This window comes from Scyliorhinus canicula, chromosome 3 (assembly GCF_902713615.1).
Source record: "Scyliorhinus canicula chromosome 3, sScyCan1.1, whole genome shotgun sequence".
NCBI lineage: Eukaryota > Metazoa > Chordata > Chondrichthyes > Carcharhiniformes > Scyliorhinidae > Scyliorhinus > Scyliorhinus canicula.
In genome coordinates this window covers 71721233-71741523 of record NC_052148.1, presented here as the reverse complement: position 1 = coordinate 71741523, position 20291 = coordinate 71721233, and the positions used below count along the sequence as shown (strand labels likewise).

At 47.8% G+C, this 20291-nt stretch overlaps 1 protein-coding gene across 1 annotated transcript in view; it reads left to right on the top strand.

The window, feature by feature from the left end:
• The first annotated feature begins 9677 nt into the window (after positions 1-9677).
• dcaf12 (DDB1 and CUL4 associated factor 12) overlaps positions 9678-20291 on the top strand; it is a 100360-nt gene continuing 89746 nt past the window's right edge. The window contains exon 1 of the mRNA XM_038790695.1: positions 9678-10010. Coding sequence (XP_038646623.1) covers positions 9954-10010 — 57 coding nt within the window. The 5' untranslated portion in view covers positions 9678-9953. The remainder of the gene's footprint in view (positions 10011-20291) is intronic.

Here is a 20291-nt window from a genome sequence, read left to right as displayed (position 1 = left end):
CAACAGACCCACCCGGAAACAGAGCAAAAACCAGCATAGAAAACACATGTCAAAATTACAAAAACAGCAACAGCAAAAACAGCAACGACCGTAGTGCACCGGACCCCACAGCCCCCAGACCCTAATTCGAGTCCAGCTTCTCCGCCTGTACAAAGGCCCACGCCTCCTCTGGGGACTCGAAGTAGTGGTGCCGGTCCTTATATGTCACCCACAGACGCGCAGGCTGCAGCATTCCAAATTTGACCTGTTTGGCATGCAGCACCGCCTTCGTCCGGTTAAACCCGGCCCGCCGCTTAGCCACCTCCGCACTCCAGTCCTGGTAGATTCGTACTACCGAATTCTCCCACTTGCTGCTCCTCTCTTTCTTGGCCCAGCGCAGCACACATTCCCGGTCACTGAATCGATGGAAACGCACCAGCACCGCCCGCGGGGGTTCATTCGTCTTGGGCCACCTGGCCAGCACTCTGTGGGCTCCCTCAAGCTCCAGGGGAAAATGGAAGGACCCCGCTCCCATCAACGAGCTCAGCATCGTGGTCACATAAGACGGAAGATCCGACCCTCCAGCCCCTCCGCTAGGCCCAGGATCCTCAAATTCTTTCGCCTTGTGCGAAAGTCCAGCTCCTCCAAGCGGTCTTGCCACTTTTTGTGAAGTGCCTCGTGCAACTCCACCTTCCCCACGAGGACCATGGCCTCCCCCTCCCGCTCAGCGGCCTGCCGCTGCAACTCCTGAATGGCCACCCCCTGGGCTGTCTGGGTCTCAAGCAGCTTGTTGGTAGTCGCATTCAGGGAGTCCAGCAACTCAGCCTTCAGCTCCGCAAAACAGCGCAGAAGAGCAGCTTGCTGCTCCTGCGCCCACTTCCACCAATCCTCGGGTGCTCCGCTGGCCGCATTTTGTCCTCCTTCCCCCGCTTTTCCTGGGGAGCTGCTGCAGCCTTTTCCTTTGCCCCACTCCGGGTACGCACCATAAATTTCAGGGAATGTTCCTCCAAACACCTCCCCCCACCGGGAATCGTCGTAACAGCGCCATTTGGGGCCCTAAAATAGGCCCGAAAGTCCTTTAATAGCTGCCGAACGTGTGGCTTAGCTCCGCATCACCGCAACCGGAAGTCCCTTGGGCAGCTTCTTGATCAATCTTCGATCTAAACCAATAAAGGGGCGGGTGCCCTGATGGCCTAGGTGGCCGTTGGCCTTGCTTTGTTTGTGTCTTCTGGTTGGGGTAGTGGCGCCAGACTGTCAGGGACAGCATCGGCTACCTCAGCACTCGTCCTTTGTTTCCTGGAGATGGGCCATCAATATGTAAATCGACTCAGGGTTTCGATTCCGTCTGCAAACCTCATTCCAAATATACATTCAGACTCTGTGTCTGCTTGTTGCTTGGTATTGTCCATATTTCCCTGTATGCTCTGCGAGTGTCCATTTTGCATACGGAAAGTGGCCATCCAGATGGCTACAGAAGGATAAACAACCAGCAATTGTATTCCATATTGGTACCAATAGGGGAACATTTAGGGGGCAGTGATCATTGTATCATAATGTGGAGATGCCGCCGTTGGACTGGGGTGAGCACGGTTAGAAGTCTTACAACACCAGGTTAAAGTCCAACAGGTTTGTTTTGAATCACTAGCTTTCAGAGCATTGCTCCTTCCTCAGATGAGGTGGATTAGCCATGCTAAATTGGCCCTCGGGGATAGGCTGAGAATTTGGGCCTGGGTGGTGTGCTCTTTTAGAGGTTTGGTGCCGACTCGATGGGCCAAATGGCCTTCTTCTGCACCATAGAACATAGAACAGTACAGCACAGAACAGGCCCTTCGGCCCTCGATGTTGTGCCGAACAATGATCACCCTACTCAAACCCACGTATCCACCCTATACCCGTAACCCAACAACCCCCCCCTTAACCTTACTTTTTAGGACACTACGGGCAATTTAGCATGGCCAATCCACCTAACCCGCACATCTTTGGACTGTGGGAGGAAACCGGAGCACCCGGAGGAAACCCACGCACACACGGGGAGGACGTGCAGACTCCGCACAGACAGTGACCCAGCCGGGAATCGAACCTGGGACCCTGGAGCTGTGAAGCATTTATGCTAACCACTATGCTACCCTGCTGCCTTTCCGTAGGGATTCTATGATTTAAAGTGATTGATATAAAAATTAACGGGGAGATGATGAAATCAATTTTTACCTCAAGTTGTGGGGGTCTGGAACTCACTGCCTGAAAGGGTGATAGAGGCAGACACCCTCAACTCATTTAAAAGGTGTCTGTATCTTCTCCTGAACTTATGAAGTTCTGTAACCTCCAGGGCTACGGACCAATTGCTTGAGAGAGAGAGAGTGGGGGGGGGGGGGGGGGGGGGGATGAGAGGGAGAGGAGGAAGTGGGGGGGGGGGGGGGGTGGCAGTACCAAACTGCTCCTTAGGAGAGCCAGCATGGAATGTGATCAGCCTTCTGCACTGTAACAATTTGATGATTCTACTCTAACTTTTCATGTAGCACACTATCAAATGCCTTTTGGAAATTCAAATACATTTTCTGGGTCCCATTATCCACCTCAAACAGCTCCAATAAATTTGTCAAACATGATTTCCCATTCACAAAAATCATATCGACTGCTTGATTATATTATAATTTTTTAAACGTCCTGTTACTACATCCTTAATAAGATTGTAGCATTTTCTTAATTACGGATGTTAGACGAACTAACTGCCCTATAGTTTCCTGCTTTCTGTCTCTACTTTCTTGAATAGTGATGTAACATTTGCCATGTTCCAATCTGTTGGGAATTTTCCAGAACCTATGAAACCTTGGAGGATTGTATTTGTATTTATTGTCACGTGTACTGACTGTGGCGCTAACAATTATACTCAAAGCAGAGAGACTAGTACAATAGAGGCTTTATTGCTGTACGATGTTGTCCCTCCATCCGCAACTGTAGACTGAGGGTCTGAGCAGCTCTCATACATATTTATACACAAGCTCCCTGTGGGCGGAGCTAGCCGGCAGGGGCTGGCCGGAGGAACCTGTATTACAGGTACAGGCATACATCCCCCTACTGCAGTACACATAACTACAGTGGTTATCTCACCACATTCACCCCCTGTAAAAAATGAGTCCGGCGGGGGTGACATGTAACTTCTAATACAAAGGATGCTATTTACAAGAGGGTCCAACAAGGAAAATCAAGAGTCCATCCGGTTAGCAGGTTACAGGTTGAGCCGAATCGGTGGTCGGACGTTCCGCTGTGATCGGCGTAGCTGTGGTGGTGACGTCGGCACAGGCGGTGATGGCCCCGATGGTGCAGGTGCTGGCGGTGTTGGTGCTGGCTGCTGGCGGGATGACTCCGAGAGCAAGCCGAAATCTTCCATGTCCTCCAGGGTGGGCAGGGGGATGAGGGATGGACCTGATGGGGACGACTAGGGGGGCGCTGGGGTTGGCGCAGGAAGGGGTGTGGGCATGGGATCGGCACCTGAGGGAGCCAGGTCCCGGAGCGAGACTGTGTCCTGGCGGCCGTCGGGGAACTCCACGTAGGCATACTGAGGGTTGGCGTGGAGAAGGCGTACTTTGTCCACCAGGGGTTCCGCCTTGTGGTGCCGTACATGCCTACGGAGAAGGACTGGGCCCGGAGTCGTGAGCCAAGTCGGGAGCGACACTCCGGATGTGGACTTCCTAGGGAAGGCAAAAACGCGTTCATGGGGTGTACTGTTAGTTGCGGTGCACAGTAGCGACCGAATGGAATGGAGCGCGTCAGGGAGGACCTGCTGCCAGCGAGCGGCTGGGAGGTTCCTGGACCGTAGGGCCAGCTGGACGGCCCTCCATACCGTCCCGTTCTCCCTCTCTACCTGCCCGTTTCCCCGGGGGTTGTAGCTGGTCGTCCTGCTGGAGGCAATACCCCTGCTGAGCAGGAACTGACGCAGCTCATCGCTCATGAATGAGGATCCCCTGTCACTGTGGATATAGTCGGGGAAACCGAACAGGGCGAAAATGGAATCCAGGGCCTTGATGACGATGGCAGACGTCATATCTGGGCATGGGATGGCAAAGGGGAACCTAGAAAATTAATCGACCACACTAAGGATGTAGGTGTTGCGGTCAGTAGAGGGAAGGGGCCCTTTGAAGTCCACGCTGAGGCGTTCAAAGGGGCGGGATGCTTTCACCAGGCGCGCGCGATCTGGCCGGTAGAAGTGCGGCTTGCACTCCGCACAGATCTGGCAGTCTCTGGTGACTGTCCGTACTTCCTCGACGGAGTAGGGCAGATTGCGGGCTTTGATCAGATGGTACAAGCGGGTGACCCCCGGATGGCAAAGGCTGTCGTGCAAGGCACGGAGCTGGTTCACTTGTGCACTGGCACATGTACCTCGGGAGAGGGCGTCTGGGGGCTCGTTGAGCTTGCCGGGGCGATACAAGATCTCGTAGTTAAAGGTGGAGAGCACGATTCTCCACCGCAAGATTTTGTCATTCTTGATCTTGCCCCGCTGCGTGTTGTTGAACATGAAGGCTACCGACCGTTGGTCAGTGAGGAGAGTGAATCTCCTGCCGGCCAGGTAATGCCTCCAGTGCCGCACCGCTTCAACGATTGCCTGGGCTTCCTTTTCGACAGAGGAATGCCGAATTTCGGAGGCGTGGAGGGTGCGTGAAAAGAATGCCACGGGTCTGCCGGCCTGATTCAGCGTGGCGGCAAGGGCGACATCTGAAGCGTCGCTCTCTACTTGGAAAGGCAGAGTCTCGTCTACGGCGTGCATCCCCGCCCTGGCTATGTCAGATCGAATGCAGGCGAAGGCCTGTTGTGCCTCGGCCGAGAGGGGAAAATGTGTGGACTGGATAAGTGGCCGGGCCTTGTCTGCGTATTGTGGGACCCACTGGGCGTAATAAGAGAAAAACCCAAGGCAGCGTTTGAGGGCCTTGGGGCAGTGGGGAATTGGGAGCTCCATGAGGGGGCGCATGCGGTCGGGATCGGGCCCCAGTAGTCCGTTTTGGACTACGTAGCCAAGGATGGCTAAGCGGTCTGTGCGGAACACGCATTTCTCCTTGTTGTACGTGAGATTAAGGAGAGATGCGGTGTGGAGGAATTTATAAAGGTTGGCATCATGGTCCTGCTGGTCATGGCCGCAGATGGTGACATTGTCGAGGTACGGGAAGGTGGCCTGCAATCCGTACCGGTCAACCATTCGGTCCATTTCTCGCTGAAAGACCGAGACCCCATTCGTGATGCCGAAGGGAACCCTCAGAAATTGGTACAGACGACCGTCCGCCTCAAAGGCAGTGTAGGGACGGTCCGATTTACGGATGGGGAGCTGGTGGTAGGCGGATTTCAGGTCAATAGTAGAGAAGACCCGGTACTGTGCAATCTGATTGACCATATCAGAAATGCGGGGGAGGGGGTACGCGTCGAGCTGCGTGTACCGGTTGATGGTCTGGCTGTAGTCCACGACCATCCTGTGCTTCTCCCCGGTCTTAACCACTACCACCTGGGCTCTCCAAGGGCTGTTGCTGGCCTCGATGATACCCTCCCGAAGCAGCCGCTGGACTTCGGACCTGATGAAGGCCTTGTCCTGGGTGCTGTACCGTCTGCTCCTGGTGCCGACGGGCTTGCAATCCACAGTCAGATTGGCAAAGAGGGAGGGGGGCTCGACCTTGAGGGTCGCGAGGCCGCAAACGGTGAGGGGAGGTAGGGGTCCACCGAATTTGAGGGTGAGGCTCTGGAGATTGCACTGGAAATCCAGGCCTAGTAAGAGTGAAGTGCAGAGGTCGGGGAGAATGTACAGACGGAAACGGTCGAATTCCACACCCTGTACAGTGAGTTTAACCAGGCAGAAACCCCGGATCGGGACAGAGTGGGAACCGGAGGCAAGGGAGATCTGCCGGTCGGCGGGATGGATCGCAAGGGAATAGCGCCTTACCGTGTCCGGGTGGACGAAGCTCTCGGTGCTCCCGGAGTCGATGAGGCAGGAGGTCACATGGCCGTTGACCAGCACCGATGTGGAAGAGGGTGCCAGGTTGCGAGGACGGGACTGGTCGAGCGTAACGGAGGCGAGCAGTGGTTGGTCGGCGGTTGAGTCAGATGAGTCCGACGAGGAGCGGTAGCGACCCGTGTCCCGTGATGGCGGCCCCTGGAGACGAGATGGCGGCCCCTGGAGACGAGATGGCGGCATCCGCAGTACCTGTGGGTAAAATGGCGGCGTCCATGGCGCGCACGTTATGGGGTCGGAACAAAATGGCGGCGCCCATGGAACGCACATGGCTGTGGTGGATGAAGATGGCGGCGCCCATGGCGGGGGCGGCAAAAGATGGCGGCGCCCACTGATTGCACGTGGGGTCGGGGGAAGCGGACGGCGGGGCCCATTGAGGGAGCGGCTGAGGCGTGGGGACCGGCGGCGCGATAGCGGCGACCGTCCGGGACTGACCCACCGCTGCAAAGTGGCCTTTCTTTCCACAAGCTTTGCAGGTCGCTGTGCGGGCTGGGCAGCGTTGGCGAGGGTGCTTCTGTTGGCCGCAGAAGTAACAGTGGGGACCCCCAGGGGGTGCGGTGCGGCGGGCAGCGCAGGCATAGTGCGCGGGGGCGGCTGCTGGGGGGGCCGTTTGCGGGGTCCACGAGGGGTGGGACGGATGGGCCTGGGGAGCCGTTTGCGGGGTCCACGAGGGGTAGGACGGGTGGGCCGAGTGGCTAGCGGAGTAAGTGTGCGCGCTACGGGAGGCGGCCGTCATGGAGAGCGCCAGGGCCTTTGCGGCCGCGAGGTCGGGGGCGACCCCTTCCAGCAGTCGTTGCCGGATGGGGTCCGATGCAATGCCTGTAACGAAGGCATCGCGCATGAGTAAGTCCGAATGTTCCGCGGCTGTGAGGGCCCGGCAGTCGCAGTCTCGTACCAGAGGTATAAGGGCCCTCCAGAAGTCCTCAATCGATTCACCCGGCTGCTGGACGCGAGTAGAAAGTTGATGCCTCGCAAACAGGGTGTTCGTCGATGGTGCATAATTCTCCTTGAGCAGTTCCATAGCTGCGGTGTAGTCGGTCGCATCTCGAATGAGCGGAAAGACGCTGGAGCTAAGTCTGGAGTACAGGAGTTGCTTTTTCTGAGCCTCCGTCGGGGGAGGGTGTGCTGAAGAGATGTAGGCCTCGAAGACTGCGAGCCAGTGATCAAAGTCTTTTCTGGCGTGAGGCGAATGTGGATCCAGCTGCAGACGGTCAGGCTTGACTCTGATGTCCATGGTGACTGGGAAATCGTACAGCAATAAATTGTGGCGCTAACAATTATACTCAAAGCCGAGAGACTAGTACAATAGAGGCTTTATTGCTGTACGATGTTGTCCCTCCATCCGCAACTGTAGACTGAGGGCCTGAGCAGCTCTCATACATATTTATACACAAGCTCCCTGTGGGCGGAGCTAGCCGGCAGGGGCTGACCGGAGGAACCTGTATTACAGGTACAGGCATACATCCGCCTACTGCAGTACACATAACTACAGTGGTTATCTCACCACACTGACGTATAGTGAAAGGTATTGTTTGTCATACAGTCCAGGCAGGAAATAATAATAATCTTTATTATTGTCACAAGTAGGCGTACATTAACACTGCAGTGAAGTTACTGTGAAAATCCTCTAGTCGCCTCACTCCGGCGCCTGTTCAGGTACACAGAATTCAGAATGCCCAATTCGCCTAACAGCTCGTCTTTCACGACTTGTGGTAGGAAACTGGAGCACACAGAGGAAACCCACGCAGACATGGGGAGAAAGTTCAGATTCTACAGACAGTGACCCAAGCCAGGAATTGAACCTGGCGCTGTGATGCAACAGTGTGAACCACTGTGCTGCCATGCCACCCTACGTGAAAAACATTCCAACCAATGCATCCCCTATCTGTTTAGCGACTTCCTTTAAGACCCTAGAATGCAGGTCATGAGGTCCAGAAAATTTGTCAGCCTTTAACCCCATTAGTTTTTCTAATACTTTTTCGCTAGAGATTGTTTTAAGTTCCTCCCTTCCTTTTTAAAAATATTCTTGGGATGTTTTGTGTGTTTTCCACTATGGAAACACAAAATACTTTTAATTCCCCAGTCTCACCCTCGAAAGGACCAACACTGTTTGCCACTATTCTTTTTATATACTTGTATAAGATTTTACAGTTTTTATACTTCAAGTTAGTTTGATCTCGTACTACAATTTTTCCCTTATTTAATTTATTTTTAGTTACCCTTTGCTGGTTTCTCAAATGAACACAACTGCATCCTTTTATACCCATGATGCTGCCGAGCTCAATATGTAACCACTGCAGTATTCTTACACATAACAACATTTTGATTTAGAAGGGGAGATTTCTTTTGTCATAGGTTCATAAGAGTTTTCCAGCACAGAAAGAGGCCCTTTGGCCCATCGTGTCTGCACTGGCATCTATCTATTAACATTTTCCAGTACTTGGTCCACAGCCTTAGTTTTATAAAAACAGAAAATGCTCAACATACTGAGCAGATCCGGCATCTGGGGAGCGAAACAGGTTGCAGGTCAATGGTCCTTCATCAGAATTGAGGAAAGATGGGAATGTAGTTAGTTTGAGTAAGTGAAAGGTTGAATGGAACAGAGGAAAAGCTATTTGATAGGGCGGAGGGTAGGATAGATTAATTGACAAAAACTTAATGGTACTAAAGCTAAACAGAGCTATAATGGGACAGGTAAACAACAAAATGATGCATCTAGATGAGGGCAGCACGGTAGCATTGTGGATAGCATAATTGCTTCACAGCTCCAGGGTCCCAGGTTCGATTCCAGCTTGGGTCACTGTCTGTGCGGAGTCTGCACATCCTCCCCGTGTGTGCGTGGGTTTCCGGTTTCCTCCCACAGTCCAAAGATGTGCAGGTTAGGTGGATTGGCCATGATAAATTGCCCTTAGTGTCCAAAATTGCCCTTAGTGTTGGTGGGGTTATGGGGATAGGGTGGAGGCGTTGACCTTGGGTAGGTGCTCTTTCCAAGAGCTGGTGCAGACTCGATGGGCCGAATGGCCTCCTTCTGCACTGTAAATTCTATGAAATACGAATAACTGGATAGCAGCCATCCAAATGCAAACTGAAGGAATAAAAAAAGAAACAAGAACAAAGAAATCCAGCAAAATAATTTGGAGACGGGGTATGATCTAAAACTGGAGACGTCAATTTTTGAGTCCAGAAGGCTGCACAATGCCAAATTAAAAGCAAACCGTTTGCCTTTGTCGGACTTTGTTGTTGAGAAGGCAACGGAAATCTGGAATAAAAACAGAAAATGCCAGAGGTTTAGCACAGGACTAAATCACTGGCTTTGAAAGCAGACCAAGGCAGGCCGGCAGCACGGTTCAATTCCCGTACTAGCCTCCCCAAACAGGCACCGGAGTGTGTCAACTGGGGGCTTTTCCCAGTAACTTCATTTGAAGCCTACTTGTGACAACAAGTGATTTTCATTTCATTTCATAAACTCAGCATTTCTGACAGCATCTGTGGAGGGAAACTAGTCTATCGGCGGCCAGCACTGCCGGAGCGGAACGAAAGTCTAATGGCCGGACGCTGCTGGGAAGGATCGGAACGGAAGTGTGTCGAATGGACGCTGCTGGGGAGGGACGGAACGGAAATCTATCGGGCGGAAGCTGCCGGGGAAGGACGGATCGGAAGTGTGTCGGGCTTCGTACTGCCGGGACGGAAGTGTGTCGGGCGGACCGGAAGTAGCTGTTTGACGCTCGCTCGCTCGGTCTGAGTGCGCGCGCGTGCGGCGTTGGGCTGGGAATTTTTTTTTTTATAAAATAACGCCGACTTGCAAACGGTCTTTGATAATTAGATGTTTAAAATAACCACCACAGTTAATGCCGAAGAAGTGGCCTTTTTAAAGAAAAGTTTAAAAATTGCTGATCTCACAGCCTCCGCCGGGACCTACCCACTGAATCTCTGATTATTATTAACTCTACCTCCATGTGGATTCAAAGACTTTCCCTCCCACACCATGGCGAGAAAAATAGTTAGCAGAAAGAGAAAGGCTGCGGATCTAGAGCCGGAGCAGGTAGGACACGGCAAGGCCGCTCCATCCGCTTTCCTCCTCTTTTAGATGAGCTGTCGGCCGGGGCCGGGCTGGACTTGTGTTTTTGCTGCAACATCCAGCAGGCTCCGCATTTCAGCCCCTCCCGCCTTGACTTGATCAAATTTTGTGTACTTTCCCGCGTTCATCATTGCAATCGAAATATATTAGTTAATATCAGGCTTTGTATTTTAAAGAAGGGTCGGTCTGTCTGTTTCGACCTGAGATTATAGTTGCCCTGAAGATGTGCTGGGACTAGGCTATCAATTTAAAACAATCTGGTGCATTTATTGTCATCCAAATTTCCGATGTGAACGTTCGGGTTGGGTCTTAATTAACATTAAGCTTCTCTCGAAGGGAAGTGTCTCATTTTCATTTGCATCTACATGAAACAAAGTATGTACAATAAAAAAGTAATTTTAAATGCGCACCATGTAAAATCAGCAGTAACCTGTTACACTACAACCCCAAACATTAAACAAAACTGCCAGTGACAATCGTTGGAACTGCGAGTTTCAAAGATTCACTGTTGCTTGACAGTCTGGCAAAAGTGTTGGACTGATTTCTCTTTATCCTTTGGTATCAAATAATTAACGTGGTACATTAGAGCATACTTGTTTCTGTTAGTGTGGATTGTAGATACATGTCACTTAGTAATCTTGCTTTTAGCCATCTTCGTTATGGAAATGTTTGATTCTGAGTGGTGTAGTCCTTCACAATACATTGAAGAGTATGCCATCACTGAGTTTAAAGTTACACCATTTGAAACATTTTCTGTTGGTTTTGAACAAAATATTCTGCATTTTTGTAGTTCAGAAATCAGTTGAGATTCGTTTGTGAAGTATTTTGCCATTGTGATGTCACACTCCTGAGAATAATATTTATTTCCATTAACTGTTGCAGATTTAAAATTAAATTGACAAAACATTGCTTTCTGTCCCTGTGCTGTCCCAATTTTGTGGTGACTTCTTACATTCATAAATGTGGATGTACGAATTTATAAAGAAGCTATCTCTAAATGTGTAATAACAATGGGGTGAATTTGGCGCATTAGCTTTGCATCTCCTCGTTCGTCAACTGCCCGAACCAACATTACTTCCCTACTTCCCAGCTTTTGTTACTTACCATGTATTTAATGTTACATATATGTTTCCTGTCCACTTTATCCACTATAAACTCCTACATCAGCATTTATCGTTATTTGTAATTATTCTTTCATGAAATGTGGCCATCACTGGCAAGGTCAGCATTTGTTGTCCATCCCTTAATTGCCTTGAACTTGGTGATTTGCCAGGCCATTTCAAACGGCAGTTGAGAGTTAACCATATTACTCTGGGTCCGTCGTCACATTTTCACAGTAACTTCATTGCAGTGTTAATGTGATTATTATTATTACATGTCGGGCAGACCAGGTAAGGATGGCAGATTTACTTCCGCCCATCTCCCTTTTGGAAGTGCTGCAAACACCACCATGGGTGGGGAAGGGTATAATTACGATACAACAATTCCGCATGACAGTTTTTATTATGAATGCTGACTGGATTTTAGGGTGGCAATAAGGATGTAATGTGTGATTTGGAATAAGGGGCTGAGTTATGTCTTTTACATCCTGATCTAATTATCTCTAACCATGTTTTATCTGACACCTAGACCTGCCATGTGCATTGTCAAGGAATATTGGTGAGGGAATATTTCTGTTCATTTTGTTGTGTGGAAAACTTTTAGAATCATAGAATCCCTACTGTGCAGATGTTTTAATTGATAAGCCTGCAAAAATGGTATTAGCAAAGTTCCTTTTGTAGCTTTAATGAAAACTAATAAATTTCCTTGAGTGGATTGTTACTTGTGAATTGTGAAGATGTTACCGTACGTATTCTAGTGTAGGCATGGGAACTAAGAGTGCACCTTAATATAGCAACTGAATTGTGCATTTCAAAATTCCCCCAAAAAAAGGATTACTTTTGAAGTGCAAGAATTGTTACGCAAGTAAATGTAGCAGCTGTATTGTACACAAGAAGTCCCACAGGTAGAGTAATAACAGGTAGATTAATGCGAGTAATATCCAATTGATTTGTTTTTGGTAATATTAGTTGCATGAGAATATCTTTGTCTTTAAAAGGTGTCATGTTTTTTTCAAAACATAGAGTACCCAATTCTTTTTTTTCCCAATAAGGGCAATTTAGCGTGGAAAATCCTACCCTGCTCATCTTTGGGTTGTGGGGGTGAGACCCACGCAGACGGGGAGAATGTGCAAACCACACGGACAGTGACCTAAGGCTCAGATTGAACACAGGTCCTTGTTCCTTGAGGCAGCAGTGCTCCCCACTGTGTGCCATCGTGCCGCCCTAGGTATCATGGTTGTTAACTGTTCTGAACTACAGCCCGATTAAAGAAATGTGTTCGATGCAATAGTCTACATGGGTTTTAGCATAGCTTTTGACAAGGCCCCATGTGACAGACTGCTCAGTTAGAAGTTCATGAAATCCAAGATAAAGAGGCAAATTGGATCCAAAATTAGCTCAATGATGCAAAGTAAAGGTCTGTGGGTGTCTTTGTGACTGAAAGACTATTTCTAGTGGAGTTCTGCAGGGCTAGGTAGTGGTCTCTTACTGTTTCTAGTATTTGTTTTCTTCCATGGGATTTGGGTGTCACTGGCTAGGCCAGCATTTTTGCCAGTCCCTCATTGCACTTGAGAAGGGTGCAGCTTGAACTGCTGCAGTCTATGTGGTGTAGACATACCCGCAGTGCTATTGGGAAACGGCAATACATTTCCAAGTCAGCTTAGTGGGTGGCTTGGAGGGGAACTTGCAGTGGCAATGTTCCCATGCACCTGCTGCCTTTGTCCTTCATGATGATCGAGGTCACAAGTTTATATCAATGATGTATATCAATGATTTAAACTTTTGAAAAGTGGGGGCATGATTTTAAAAGTAGGAGGGTGGCACGGTAACATAGTGGTTAGCACTGTTGCTTCATAGCGCCAGGGTCCGAGGTTTGCTTCCCGGCTTGGATCGCTGTCTGCACATTCTCCCTCTGTTTGCGTGGGTTTCCTCTGGATGCTCCGGTTTCCTCCCACAAGTCCCGAAAGACGTGCTGTTAGGTGATTTGGACATTCTGAATTCTCCCTCTGTGTACCTTCATTGCAGTGTTAACGTAACCCTCCTTGTAACAATAATAAAGATTATTATGAAGTTTGCAGATGTGATGAAAATTGGCAGTTTTGATAGCGAGGAAGAAAAGTGTAAACAGATCCTTGTGGTACACCGCTAGTAACTGGACACCAGTCAGAACATTTCCCATCAACCACCACCCTTTGTCTTCTATCAGCTAGCCAATTTCTGATCCAAATTGCTAAATCGCCCTGAATCCCATGCCTCTGTATTTTCTGCAATAGCCTACCGTGGGGAAGCTTATCAAATACTTTACTGAAATCCATATACACCACATCAGCTGCTTTACCCTCATCCACCTATTTGGTCACCTTCTCGAGGAACTCAATGAGGTTTGTGAGGCACGACCTACCCTTCACAAAACCTTGTTGACTATCTCTAATCAAATTATTCCTTTCCAGATGATTATACATCCTATCTCTTATAAACCTTTCCAAGACTTTTCCCACAACAGAAGTAAGGCTCACTGGTCTATAGTTACCGGGGTTATCTCTACTCCCCTACTTGAACAAGGGGACAACATTTGCTATCCTCCAGTCTTCTGGCACTATTCCTGTAGACAAAGACGACTTAAAGATCAAAGCCAAAGGCTCAGCAATCTCCTCCCTAGCTTCCCAGAGAATCCCAGAGTAGGTGAACAATTAGGTGATTAATTAATAAAGCATATGGGATATTTTCTTCTCTTGACTGAGTCATAGAATGTATGAACAGGGAGATTATGGCAGAACTGTGTAGAACACTAGTTAAACCTCACCTAGATTCCTGCAAACACTTGTAAATAACAAAAATTGTGTGATCACTCCAGAGGGCACAAAAGTGATTTACGAGGATATTGCTTGGAATGGAAAGTTTCAGTTTTGAGGAAATTTGGCATAAACTGGGGTTGTTTTCTTTGAAACATAGGAGGCTGAGAGTGTGAGGGGAGTTGAGAAATGTTATCACTCGGAGTGTGTTGGGGGGGGGGGTGGTTTACAGACTAAGAGCTGATAGTTAACTCTCTTTTGGTTGGCATGGGCACCATGGCTTCGATTGTCTCCTGTGCCAGGCAAGGCCTTGGTTTAATAACTGCTTTAACTACCTCGCTTTCCTCTTTTAAGACACTCCTTAAAATTCACTCCTTTGTCCAAGCTTTTGTTCATTTTACTAATATCTCCTTATGTGACTTGGTATCATATTTTGTTTGATAAAGCCCTTGCAAAATGCCTTGGGATGTTTCATTATGTTACATGCGCTAGGCTAAAAGCAAATGTGAGGTTATCCATTTTGGACCTAATAGAACACTTTCTAAATGATAATCTTGGAACCAAGAGGTCCAAAAGAGACTTGGCAGGGGGTCCCATCATCATTAAAGTGCCATGAGCACTCTACTGAGAATGATATGACAGACAAATTGAATGCTGGCCATTATATCTCGTGAACTAAAATAAAAGGAGGTAGAAGTCATTCTTCAGCTTTCCAAAGCTCTGGTTAGACCATATTTGGAGCTGTATGAGCAATTCCGGGCACCACACCAGGTGGGGGGAGGGGGTATATTTTCCTTAGAGGGAGTGTGGGGTAGATTTACCAGAATGATACTTGAACTCCCAAGAGTTAAGCAATGAGAGGTCATTATGCACAATAGGGTTATATTCCCTGGAATTTAAATGGTAACGGTGTGATTTGCTCAAACATTTCAAGATACGAAGGTGTCCAGACGAAGTACAGAGAAACTATTTCCACTGGTTGGGAAATGTAAGACAAGCAGGTGTTCTGTCGAAAAATTGCAGTCAGCTCTTTCAGGAGTGAAGTTGGGAAACATTTAAATAGCAATTGATACTAGATGAATTGTTAATTTTATATCTGAGATAAACAAGATTTTGTTACCCATAGGTATGAAAGGGTGCAGGGCAAAGTTGGAGTTAAGTCACTGATCAGTCATGATCTCGTTGAATTGAATAACAGAGCAGCCTCAAGGGGCCAAATAGCCTACTTGTGTTCCTATTTATTGTACACCGGGAAAATAAATGCCTGCAAAACATTTTTTGCTTCAGTAAGAATGGATAATATAAAAACTAATTTAAAACGAAGGAGAAGAGACAGTTAAAAATATTGCAATGGTTGTCAATGAAAAATCTAATCTCTCAGACTCCCAAAGGAGAAGAATTTGATCATACTGAGTTGCAAGATGTACTTCTGATGAAGATTTCAAGCATCTCTTTCAGTAAAATGTTGCATTTCCGTGTCAATAAAACAAATTATTTCTCTAAATTGTCAACCTTGGTAGTTCCTTACCCTAGAGCAGCAAGACTTTAGTTGCATTGAAACACTTAAAGCTGAGTGCATCTAAAAGAGGAAGTTGAATAAAATTCAGGGGGGTGGGGCTTTTAGCAGTTTTGGAAACCAGGCAGTCGATAACCACAGGCAGCCAGAAACAAGAGATAAGATTAAGGAACTTGTAGAAGTGGAGTCTGCTTAAGCAACAGGGAAGGAACAATTTTGAAACTAAAAGCAGGACAGAGGTGCAAGATTTGGTTTGGAGAACTGAAACGAAAAAAGAACTGAAGGATAGGCAGAGAAAAATGGTCTGCCCACCAGCAATTGCATTTTTTTTTAAATTGGAAAAATAAATTGATGCCAAAATAATTGGATATGCAAGGTGTTTGATCATGCAGGAAGTACCTTCTCAAAACTGAGGAAATGTCCTGTGAAAAAGGTTGGGGGGGAGGAGGGGGGGTGTGAAATGGGCTTTTCACAGTAACTTAATTGCAGTGTTAATGTAAGCCTACTTGTGACAATAACGATTATTATTATGTGGAATTGTACTTGCGTGTTGAAACCAATAGCCAGAAGTGGTAATGTGGTTTCAGGTGAACCAAGAATTGGACTGGGATTCTCAGCTGATTTTCTGTACTCTCTTTTCTTCCCTTCCATATTTCAATGGAAAATAAATTGTGCGGGGGGGGGGTTGCGGAGAGAGGAGTTAATATGAACTCTTTCACAGTAAACAGAGACAGTAATGGAGTCATAAAAAATACCCCAGCTGCACTGTGAATGCTGCTTGGCTAAACAAGCCTCCCCGGACAGGCGCCGGAATGTGGCGACTAGGGGCTTTTCACAGTAACTTCATTTGAAGCCGACTCGTGACAATAAGCGATTTTCATTTCATTTTTCATTTCAATGGTGCTTTTTGAATTGGCTGAAAACAGAGAGTTAGGTGAAACTGCAAGATGGTGAAGCTAAAACGACAGAGTGCGGCGCTCGGTCACGGTCCAGGCAGGAGCGGAGTGCAGCTGTGTTTAATAAACACCAAGGTCAGATTCCTGTTCTCTTTAACCTCACAGTCAGCATCAAACTGAAGCAGTCATAGAATTTAGATCATAGAATTTACAGTGCAAAAGGAGAGCACCCTACCCAAGGTCAACACCTCCACCCTATCCCAATAACCCAATAACCCCACCCAACACTAAGGGCAATTTTGGACACTAAGGGCAATTTATCATGGCCAATCCACCTAACCTGCACATCTTTGGACTGTGGGAGGAAACCGGAGCATCCGGAGGAAACCCACGCACACACGGGGAGGATGTGCAGACTCCGCACAGACAGTGACCCAAGCTGGAATCGAACCTGGGACCCTGGAGCTGTGAAGCCATTGTGCTATCCACAATGCTACCGTGCTGCCCTATTGCTGCCAGTCGTGAATATAAAAAGTGTTTTTTTTTGTTGATTCTCAGGATTACCTGAGAAACAACACAAATAAGTGAAAGAGAGTGTCATTATAATGAAGTAATAATGAAGTAGGGTAAGGGAAGTAAAGTTAGTGTAAGGGAGATAAGTTAATAGTATTCTTATGTAAGTATTAAAAAGGGGATTAAGTAAGCGGCTTAAGGGCATTCATGCAGGGGAACTTAACCCGTGATATGCTCCTCCTGGACTATGTGGCAAATCATGGAAGCTTCAATTGTCCCTGGTGATCACGTGTGCATGATGTGTCCAGCTACAGCTACTGGCTAACCGCATTTCAGAAAGCTGGACCTGAGGGTGGATTCACCGTGGAGCATCACTGAGCAAGTCATGGATAACGCATTCAGTGAGGTGGTCACACCGCAGGTGATGATTGAACAGGCAGAAAGGGCATGGGTGACCACCAGGCAGAGTAAAGGAGGTAGGGAGTGCAGGAGTCCCCTGTGGCCATCTCCCTTTCTAAAAGATATATTGTTTTGGATACTGTTGGGGGTGATGACATGAAGAAAGCAGTGGCAGCCAATTCCATAGCATCATGGGTCGGTCTGCTGCACAAGGGGGTCGGAGGAAGAATGTCAGCCATAGTGGTGTGGGACTCAATTGCAAGGGACCTGTCTCTGAGCAGCCTGTCCGCCTCTCAGAGTCTCAGCGGCTGCTGACTGGGGAGGGGGCGGGGCAACACGTGGCCCCGCCCCATACCCCCCATTCCTGATCGCTGATTGGGCAGTGCCTACACCCCCTCGGAATGTATAACTTATTGATGATTCTTTTTCATTGGTGTATTAAAAATGTTGGGAGCTGTTTGTGGATGTCTGGGATAAGGGGATTATTGGCTGGGGGATTGCCATTGTTTTTGTTGTTATTAGGGCGGCACAGTGGTTTGCACTGCTGCCTCATGGCACCGAGGTCCCAGGTTCGATCCCGGCTCAGGGTCACTGTCCGTGTGGAGTTTGCACATTCTCCCCGTGTTTGCGTGGACTTCGTCCCCACAACCCAAAAGATATGCAGGGTAGGTGGATTTGCCACGCTAAATTGGCCCTTAATTGGAAAAAATGAATTGGGGGTACTCTAAATTTAAAAAAAAGGTATTTGTTGTTATTGTTGATTATCTGTTGTTGTAAATTTTGATGAAAATGTTAAAAAGGAGGAGAATAAAAATATTTATTAACAAAAAAGAAATGGGAGGTTAGTCCCGATGAATGTGTGGTCAGAGAGATGGTGCAGGAAGGAGGGCTTTAGGTTTTGAGGACCATTTTTGGTGGTGGTGGGACCTGTACAAGTTGGACGGTTTGCACCTGTACCAAAATGGGGCTGCGTCCTTGCAGGGAGATTTGCTAGTGCTGTTGGGGATGTTTGAAGCTAGCTTGGCAGGGGGCTGGGATCCTGAGGGAAGGTGCAGGGGGGATTCACAGCCAAAATTAGAGGATCTATCAAGTGAGTCAGAAAGGCATATAATTTCTTGACCAGTTAAGTTACAAGGGAGTTTGGCACGATTGGATGGTATTTATTTTGATGCAAGGAGTCTGATGAACAAGGCAGATCAGTTGAGGGCACAAATTAAAACATGGGGGTATGATGTAATTGCTGTCATTGAGTCATGGTTGAGAGAGGGGCAGTATTGGCAGCTCAATATTCCAGGATATAGGATCTTCAGGCAAGACGGGGAAAGAAGTAAAAGAGGGTGGGAGTGTCGCAATGGGGAGGCAGTGGTATTGTCTGCTGGACCAGTGATCCAGAGTCATGCTCTGGGGATCTGGGTTTGAATCCTGCCATGGCAGAGGGTGAAATTTGAATTCAATGATAATTTGGAATAAAAAAAAGTCTAATGGTCGCCATGAAACCATTGTCGATTGTTGCAAAATCCCATCTGGTTCACTAATGTCCTTTAGGGAAAGAAATCTGCCACCCTTACCTGACCGACATGTGACTCCAGATCCACAGTCATGTGGTTGAACTGGGCGAAGGCCGATTTAAATAAGATCAGATATGATTTGGCCAAAGTGGACCTGGTTCCACAAGGGTGTGAGGATTTCATCCAGGACTTTTTGGCGGTAATGAAGGGCAAGCGTGTCAAAGCTTCAATGAAGTTTGAAGGCAACTCCCAGGTGGTTGGAGTTTGCTTTATCCTGTTACCCTGAAAATTATGCCTGACAACTCAGTCAAGTTGTCCTATAATTCGACCACCACCGTGGGAGTCATTCAATCCATGAGGGATTTGGTTAGATGGTTGCAGCTCAGACTAACTCTAGTCCGGATTCTTTCCCGATTATGTTGTCTGATTTTATTGTATTTTATTCTGTTAAAGGGATTTGTTATCTGTACACTGATTGTCTACTTCTCCCGGAATGTTTCAGGAACTCGTATTGGTATTATTATTACTACTACCATATTAGTATTATCTCGTCTTAGTCTCGGTAGATAAGCAGGGTGCTTATTATCCATCATTTCTATTATTCGAGTTTTAATCATGGTTGAGCCGAGTGGCGCCATTGCCACGGGTTGGGTGGGGCATTCGATTCCCATTCCCTTGTTGGCCTTTTTCTTCTCGTTCTGGTAATTACAGCATGGTGTGTGGTTATTCTACTGGTCCTCAATATTATTGAGGAATGTCCCCTTAGACCTATTTTGGGTGTGATTTCTTTTGTTTCTGGTTATTATGGGATGATTTCTGTGTTGTTGACTTTATCCTACTTTGGTGCAGTCACGTTTTCTATCCATGAAAGATTCGGGGATATTTTGGTGCCTTTGGTGTAATGGGAGTTGGAGGAGGGGGGTAATGGCACACACCCGATTGTGACGTGAAAATTGGGCCTGTTCTTCTCTGTGGCCTAATTAATGGCGGCAGCTAATCTCAAAATTTGCTCATGGAATGTAAGGGGCAGCCATCACCCTATCAAAAAAGAAAAGGATTGTCTCCTTTCTCAAGAGAAGGTCGTCATAGCCTTATTCCAGAAAGCTCATTTGGATGATGGGCGCATTAAAAATTGAAGCGAGAGGAGATGGGGTATGTTTTCTTTGCATCCTTTTGGTCAAGGGTGTGGGGGATCCTTACTCAGAATGTACTGTTTTTCACCAAAGCGGTAACCTCTGCCTGTGATACGGTGAGCACATTAAGAAGTCTTACAACACCAGGTTAAAGTCCAACAGGTTTGTTTCAAACATGAGCTTTCGGAGCGCAGCTCCTTCCTCAGGTGAATGGCGAGGTATGTTCCAGAAACATTTATATAAACAAAGTCAGAGCTTGGAATGCGAGCATTTGCAGGTAATCAAATCATTACAGATCCAGGGAGAGGGATAATCACAGGTTAAAGAGGTGTGAATTGTCTCAAGCTAGAACAGTTGGTGGGATTTTGCAAGTCCAGGCCAGATGGTG